This window comes from Pelobates fuscus, chromosome 9 (assembly GCF_036172605.1).
Source record: "Pelobates fuscus isolate aPelFus1 chromosome 9, aPelFus1.pri, whole genome shotgun sequence".
Taxonomy (NCBI): domain Eukaryota; kingdom Metazoa; phylum Chordata; class Amphibia; order Anura; family Pelobatidae; genus Pelobates; species Pelobates fuscus.
In genome coordinates, this window is record NC_086325.1 from 18,109,584 (window position 1) to 18,118,045 (window position 8,462).

An 8,462-nucleotide genomic window follows, 5' to 3' on the forward strand; every position below is an offset into this window, starting at 1 on the left:
CGCGCGTTCTCAATAAAGCTTGTTGATTCCTGTCAGTTACCGGCATTGCTAGGCCGACCAATAGGATGCAGCGGGGGGCGTGGCTAGAGAGTTAGCCTCAACCAATGAAATAGAACATCGTCGCTTTTCTGGCCGCCGGGTGGCAGAGGCGGGGCCACGCTCGGCCGTCCAATCAGAGCTTTCGATGGGCGTGGCTCTCCGCCCGACCGCTGCTGGTGATCCCCATTGTCGCGCGGGGCGGTGGGCGTGTCCGGCGCGAGGTGGGCGTTGTGGGCGGTACCCGACGTCGAATACGCGCCAAGTTTCAAAGGCGCGCTTCCTTCCTCCTGGTTTCCCGCCGCCAGCCCGGCGCGAGCGCTCTCAGGTGTCAGCCCGCAGCCTGCCCCCCCTCCGCCCGATCACCCCCAGCGCAGGGCTCTCCGCGGGACCCACCACCGCCAGGGCGTAGGGGGAGAACCAGGGCCGCCGGCCAGACTGCCCGAGAGGGGGGAGGGGGGTGTTATAAGGATAGTGACGTCAGCAGTCCTGGGAGACACGCCCACTGCTCACCTGTGCTGAAAGGGTTAACACTAGGGGTCACTCCAGGGTCAGGGGTCACTGCAGGGTTACTGTACTGGGGGGGGGGGGACACTGAGTCTGGCTCTGTATCTGTCATTGTGAGGGGGGGCTGGTTTGAGGGGGTCAAGTCAGAGGTCACCGTGGTTGGGCCAGGTCAGAGGTCACCGTGGTTGGGCCAGGTCAGAGGTCACCGCGGTTGGGCAGGTCAGAGGTCACCGTGGTTGGGCCAGGTCACCGCGGTTGGGCAGGTTAGAGGTCACTGCGGCTGGGCAGGTCAGAGGTCACCGTGGTTGGGCCAGGTCACTGCGGTTGGACAGGTCAGAGGTCACTGTGGTTGGGCCAGGTCACTGCAGTTGGGCAGGTTAGAGGTCACTGCGGCTGGGCAGGTCAGAGGTCACCGTGGTTGGGCCAGGTCACTGCAGTTGGGCAGGTTAGAGGTCACTGCGGCTGGGCAGGTCAGAGGTCACCGTGGTTGGGCCAGGTCACTGCAGTTGGGCAGGTTAGTGGTCACTGCGGCTGGGCAGGTCAGAGGTCACCGTGGTTGGGCCAGGTCACTGCGGTTGGACAGGTCAGAGGTCACTGTGGTTGGTAAGCCCCCTATAGTTGGCTTTGTGCTGCCATGGTAGGGACAGAGGTTGCGCTGTCGCAGGTCCAGCCCTGTTTTCAGCTCCTGCGCATGGGCTCGAATTCCGGAGTGCCCTTGTCTCCCAGTCCACATGGCACACCCTCCCAGGATCTGTACACCTTCCTCCCAGACTCACACCGCTGCGTCTACAAGCTGGGGGCTCGACCTGACCTGTGTGACATCCCGCTGCCTGGAAAACCACAGATCCATGCAGAAATCCACGCGGAGAGGGAGCCCACTGGAGACTGGAAGGTCAAACTGGAAAGTTGCACTAATTATGGTGATTATTTTTTTCGGTTCTCATTGATCCTTTATCTATGTGTCCTCCCGTGTGCTCTCTGTTATTCATTCTTTTTGTGATGCCCTCTTTCTGTGTATTTCTCCACTCATCAGTAGATCTAACACTTTTTTTAATTATTTTTTTTTTGGTCAATTGACCAAATTATCATTTCAATTAGAGTATATTAACAGGTCAGTTCATCCATCACATTCTCTCTTTAGTGAACTTATGCACAAATCTGTTTTAGCTGTATCGCACAACTTGAATTCTTGTTAATCTAAGGACAAACAAATCTATACATTTGGGAGTTACCTGTCGTGTCTTGTAAGATCCTACAGGTAATTGCTAATGGATTGATTTAGTTCAGGGGTAGATTAAAATTATTTTTTGTTCAACACCGCTGAAACTAAATTGTGCACAGGTCTACTATTTAGCTCTTTGTTGTATTTTCTTTCCTGTCCATCACTCGTCCTCTATCAGTATGTTAACTATCTGTTTCTTTCCATTAGGCATTTATATCAATGATGTTCATGTTTTACGTGGTCAAAGGTTGGAACTGTCAGATGGAGACCTTCTTCACTTTCAAGAGAAGCCCTCCTCCTCTTCGTCGCTCTCAACCAGCCAAGATACTTTTTTCCTTTTTCAACGTGTCCGTGTGCGACCCCTGGACTTTTCTGCCATCACTGCCCCACGTGCACGAACCACATTCCCAGGCTTCACACCTGTACTGGGCACTCAACGACTTGGCGGAGGGAGAGGAAGTACTCCCCATTATACAACAGGAGCTACGGTCATCCTTAACTCCATTGGTAGCATTAGCAAAATGAAGCGTGAGAGGATGCACAGTGGTGGATTGATAGGGGGAGTCGTTGAAGTTACAAAACCTACCACCCCAAATCTCCCCCTACCATCCCGCACAGGTCTAGAAAGGAGAAGTAGCCGCAGAAAATCACAGCACAAAGTATTGTGTGAACTGGAGGAAGAGGGGGATGGTGACAAGGAAGCAACCAGACAGGCAGAGGAAGAAATGACTGAGACGAGGAAAAGGAAAAGAGGGAGGCGAAAGGAGGAAGAGATGAATCAGCAGAGGGAGACCGGCAGGTGAGATTATTGATGGTGTGATCACACGTTGCCAACTTCGGCCAAAATAGCTGAATTGGAAAAATATTTCTGCTATTTGTAGCTTGATTCTCCTATCTCCTGGTTCTGTGAATACATTGTTAGCGATTTAACTACTTACTGTGTCTGCGCATCATAGGAAATGTAATTCATAATCCTCATCAGCATCAAAGTTAGCGATCACTGGTGTACCCATCATATTATTTTTTTTCTGTGTAGTCCCTCATACATTCTTTATATTTTGTTTTACGGCAATAATGTGCCCAACTTTTTGACATTTCTCAATTGAGCCCACAGATTGAGGATTAATAATAACTTATCACCGGGATTTAGAGTGGCCTGACTTAACGTTGTATATAGAAAGAGACAAATTCAGAAATAGCCACGGTCAGTATTATAGAAATAAATTTAAAAAAATATATATATAATAAACAAGCAGTCAGGATTTCAGATGTACACAAACTCCATAAACAAGCCAAGATCAATATAAAAAATACAAGAGAGACTTGCAGAACAAACTATATGGGTCCTAGGTAGAAACCATGATGGGGCACTGAATAAGGGCCTAAACAAACAAGAATTATAAAGGCTTACTTAACTTTTGGTTAGTTCATGTCAGCTCTGCAACTCCAAAACGTCGCTGGGTCTTCTAGTTGATGTGGACAAGAGAGGAATGGATGTAATGTTTCGCAAATTGTATATGTGACCAGCCGTTGAAGTGTGCAGCGTCCAAATTTTTCTGAGAAGTTAGGTTGAGTGGTGCATTTGGCCTGTGCAAAGTGAGAAGAGGAGCAGTTCGATGGCGTGAAGAGGGTAAATAAGTTTACATAGCCTCCACATCTCTATAGGAAGGTAGGCCACGTTGCTGAACGGTGCATTCGGCCCTCGCGCCCTGTGAAGATGAAAGGTTCGATGGTGCCAAACGGGTATCATGACCGTTTTTTTGCAATGCTTCAGTCAGCTTCTCTGCACCTACATTTCATCCCAAACTAATGAAACCTCATTGCACCTTCCTCCCAGTTGATGAGAAGTCGGATTGACCCACTAGCTTCCTCTACAGCAGTATATGAAACCAAACAGTCTAACTTTCATTAAACATTTCCCACCATATATTTTTAACCTCTTTGAAATTACAGAAAACCTGTCATTATTTACCTTTTAATCTGTAAATAATGAGGTCACCTTCAGCTGATTAATACATTTTTAGGCTTCACATTGTGCTAATGAATTGGTCAGCAGATGTATTAAATCAATACTTATACAAAATTTAATTACACGTTTAAGCATATTGATATGTAAATTGATACCTACAATGCACAGGGATCAATCCAAAAAGTAATTCCAATAAACTTTATAGCTATTAACTATGTCCTTTTAATCAAATAAACGGAGCATACTATAATTTATTTTTTTTTTTGTGTGTGTGTGCAGTTCTGTTATTACAAGAAGCCATCATATAACACAACAGACACATTTCAAATTTATAGTGAACCATGTTGCATGGGTTTAAACTGCTCTGTTGTCTCTCTAACCAAACCACAAAAACAAAAATTCCCCTTCTCTGAAATATCATGTTCTGTGTTTTTTGTATTTTTTCTCCACTTTTCTTTGCATTCGTAGCAGATCCCCTTCTGATTCTTTCTTTCAGGAAACCTCGTGGTCGACCCAGGAAGAATCCTGCCCCTCCTCTAGTGGTGGCTCAGACTGTGTCCAGTGCAGAGCCTTGTGCTTGGCGCTCATGCTGCCTCCCCCAGGAGGACACAGTTAGCTGGGTGCAGTGTGACCAATGTGACTCCTGGTATCATGTCGTCTGCATCGGCCGCAGCCTGACCTCTCTGCAAGATACAGACTTCCACTGTGGTTGTACGTGACCCTGATCAGACCCGTTACAAGAAGACACTTCATTCTTCTTTCATCTCTTATATCTTCTAACTTGGGGCTCTACAAACTTGACCCATTGGCCTACCACATCTGGCCCAGGATTATGAGTAGGCCAAAGTTAAATGCTCCCTCTTTTTATCTATCTTCCTTCTCTCTCTCTCATAATCCATGAACATGTAACATTTCAGCGGCAGTAGAAGATAGAAACTCATCTAAATGCTAAGTGCACCTTCCTGGCCCAACAGTTTTGTGCACCATTTAATGCCTTATTAGGCTTTAAAGTATAGAGGTCATGGACAAGCACTGTGGGCATTGATCAGCTTCTGCACACTAATTACTTCATTATTTAATCTGTTAAGCTATTCTTGGAGTCCAGACCTCATCACAACTACAATAACGCCGTCATTCTATATGTCTAGTACTGCCTTGGGCTGCTGGATAAATGTGGGGGGGAAACAAATTATGAATATTATTTTATGGGTCAAGTTGGAGACAAGGTTTTTTTTTTTAAATTTCATACCATCTATTCTATTAAAAGCAATCAAATAAAAGTTTATACGCTAGACCACATTGTGGCTGTTATAACTTAAACCTGTACCTCATGTTCTCTTGCTTTAAAAATGCTACTCAACTTGCTCATATAGTTGACTGACATGAACCTGTGACATATTAAAAGGTATTTGGGTTTCTAGCACAGCTTTATATGTGTGTAAATGGCCATTCTAATGGATAGCTTTTAAACTACATCATCTATGCATTTTAATGAATTTACTGGTTCAATGTGTTCTTCAATTCGAACCTTCATTTACCTGAAGCGTTTGCTCACGTGTGATCCCAGAACCTTTTAGCTGCTCACCCGAAGTATATGTGACAGAAAACTGTAACAGGAGGATTACACTTTTCTAAATAAAATCAAATTTTTATTACATTTAGAGGACCGCTCTTAGCACCATATCCTCCCCGTTTGAAGGAGTCATACTGTTGGATGGGTCTGCTGGGAAACATTCCCTGCCTAAAATACTAATGCTGGAGAGCTCTAATTTGCTAATCCCTGATTGCCAAATTTACATGATTGGCAGAGAGCATCAGCCAACCAGCTAAGCCCTGCAAAGCTCAGCTCAGAAGAGCTCACTGAGTTTTCTGCCTAGAAACCTTTTGGCTCTCTGGCATTAGTAGTGAAGACGAGGTAATAAAACCATTCAAAAACTTTGACTCCTTACAATGAGGGAGTGCCATGGCACTCCTGGCACGCTCTGGCGCTTGAAGTGCTCCTCTAACAAATTAAGAACGCGCCCTACATATCACAATATTAAAAGCCAAATAATGTTCCTCTCTGTGTTTTGCATTTGCAGTCTCCTGTTACTTATTGTAACTTATTGCTTTAAGCACTTTGCTTACACACTTGTCTTGCCAAGATTTGATTTGAAATGGCAAATGATTACCCTGGGGTGTTGGTTCTTTTGTGTGGTGTCTTTAATTTTTATATCCACAAGCTGCTAAACTGCCCCAAATAACATTAGTCCATGACATATTAGTAGGTACACTATACAAATAAATGGTGCAGGTGCACTAAACAAGATGGAGACTAATTGTGGTTAAAGAAAAATATAATTTACAAAATACAACACGATGCTGAGTTTTAAACCTCTTCGTCCCCTGTCAGTTAAGTTAACTGTGTGCTTAATTTGGCTTGGAGAAGATTTGTTACTGCCTCTGCCGAAAAAGACATACCCTGTCTAAAGGCTTGCACATAAAAACCTCTAGCAATTGTGGGTGAAAATATGTGTCATGTTGACTCCCTTTTATGTGTGTTGTTAATCAAGACGTGGCATGTTCAATAAATTCCAAACTACAAAATTGAAGCAAATATAGCTAAACTGTATGGCAGAGTTGAGGTCATTTTCGAGATCAGTATTTTATATATATGTATATATTTTTTTTTTGTCCCAACTCCTATTTTGTAATCCTGATTTTTAACAAAGTGCTGTGTTTGTAGTTTAGTGAATACGCCCCACTGCTACAGCCACCTGTGTTAATGGAGATGTTTCCAAGAATTTAAGTGCTGGTCTTTTTTAGAAGTATAATACACAATTTAAAACAAAAAAACACACACATTGTGAACAGAGCTCCCTGTACCCCTTGCTGGGTACCTCCACCAAGGAACACTTCCTAGCTGGAACAGGGGACGTCTGCCCACAGTAGTCGTGGCTTGACTCGGGTCCTGAAACCGCTCCATCCTGGAGCCGAATGTGGAAATCGCTCTAGACACCCCCAGGTACTGGGTGATACTCAGTCCCGGGAGCTCCAGTCCTTACAAGGACTTTCCCCGCTAAATCCTCCATGCTGGAACAGTGATTAGCCCATTCCCCCTCCCAGTAACCAGACGACACCTAGTTCTTGGAATACCTTTAATGGCAGCCACAACTGGCCTTATATGCAGGTCCCCATGCAAGGGGCACTGCCCCCTGGACCTGAGAGTAGACTACAGTAATAACATACACACAATTACATTGGCTCTCAGGTCCAGGACACTCCCGTACAAAACAAGACAATCCCTTCCCTGTGCCTGGGAGATCATTGAGTCAAGCACTATATTAAACTCAATTATCTCCAAGCACAAAAAACACACATTTCCCTAACACCCCGAAAGTACCTTAAAAATACTCCCTCCACAAATGTTACATCCCCTGATAGCCCTGATCTAGGTGACCAACATATCCAAACTTCACTTGGAAGTCATAATTTAACTGACCGCACGCATGGTCCCATGCCCAAAACCGTTCCAGAGGATCAGAGCTTGCGGTCGGTCTAGTTCGGTAGTTTACAAACAAACAAACTACCGAACATAGTCAATAATCTTACCCTGGAGCTTGTTCATGGGAATGTTTCCACCGAACACTGTCTTTCTAAGGGTTGTAGAACTGAACGCAGGTGATCATGGAAGTCCAGTGGTGTTCGGAGTTTCAGTATCCAAAAATAGTTCCATGAACTCAACGACCAAACACCGCTGCCTGCGTTCATGCAAACAAGATGGCCGCCACCTTGTGGTCGTCCATAGGAATTGCGGCCACCCAGACGAACGCTTACAACACAGGTGGAAATTGCTACAAAGTAGCAATTAGGCTTAACAAGCTCCAGGCTGGTCTCCGGTTCGTGTGGCTGTTCAGTTCCTGAACCATATAGTCCAAATACACGAACAGAGACTTTAACATCACATTTTACAGGGTCCATAGTCTGTGGGCAGGAAGCTGGCAAGCAGGCTCCTCCAGGAACTCATAGCAAACTCACTTGAAAAGGGGAGTTTATCACACATTGTCTCTTAAAAATATCTTTACATATTTAGCAAAAACTCCCGATAGTGACTTTGCAGTGCAGGGTACAGGGGAATTAAGGTTTTACTTACCAGAAGCTGTTTCTTGCAGGCAAGTACTATCTTCTTCCATGGGATCCTCATCACCTCCTGGAATTTTATCTACCAAGAGCTCCCAGTAGTGCTGTACTCTTGCGCTTGCAAGAATACAACATGGGCTTATGGACGATCCGCTGAACCTCCGTAAACAGAACCTTTTTCCCCAGAGCGTGACAGAGAAGGCTCTGCCTTTTTGGCAAATGGAGGAAAAATACATAAAACTAAGTAGTCCCTACTTTATATTATCTATTTTACTGCAGTGGAATTTCAATTAAATATTCCTTAAAAACAAGTTTTTCTGATATCCTACCATTATGTCATTAAGCATTCTTTCATATGTTTTCTTTAAAATATCACTATAGGGTCAGGAACACAAACATGTATTCCTGACCCTATAGTGTTAAAACCACCATCTAGCCCCCCCGGGCCCCTCATGCCTCCATAAATATAGCAAAATCTTACAGTATTCAAGCCTGAAGCTGTAGATCTGCATGCTGTTTACCTCAAAAAAACAAGCAGTCTAGTGACATCATCAGACGTGGTGGCCTGATCCAATCACAATGCTTCCACATAGGAATGACTGAGATTGA

General features: G+C 44.8%; 1 protein-coding gene across 12 annotated transcripts; it reads left to right on the forward strand.

Annotated features, from left to right (window-relative positions):
* Nucleotides 1-665: 665 nt before the first annotated feature.
* Nucleotides 666-5,316, forward strand: TCF19 (transcription factor 19). 12 transcript variants are annotated; one of them, XM_063431366.1, is made up of 5 exons: nt 667-857; nt 927-988; nt 1,083-1,463; nt 1,973-2,564; nt 4,231-5,316. In XM_063431366.1, exons 3-5 carry the CDS (start codon nt 1,178-1,180, stop codon nt 4,451-4,453), a joined length of 1,101 nt encoding a protein of 366 aa, XP_063287436.1. In that variant the 5' UTR covers nt 667-857; nt 927-988; nt 1,083-1,177; the 3' UTR covers nt 4,454-5,316. The 12 variants fall into 12 exon arrangements, with proteins under 12 accessions (XP_063287430.1, XP_063287431.1, XP_063287436.1 ...); XM_063431367.1 differs by adding an exon at nt 876-901 and having other exon boundaries at nt 667-788; nt 945-1,463; XM_063431360.1 differs by having other exon boundaries at nt 666-995; nt 1,090-1,463.
* The last annotated feature ends 3,146 nt before the right edge of the window (nt 5,317-8,462 follow it).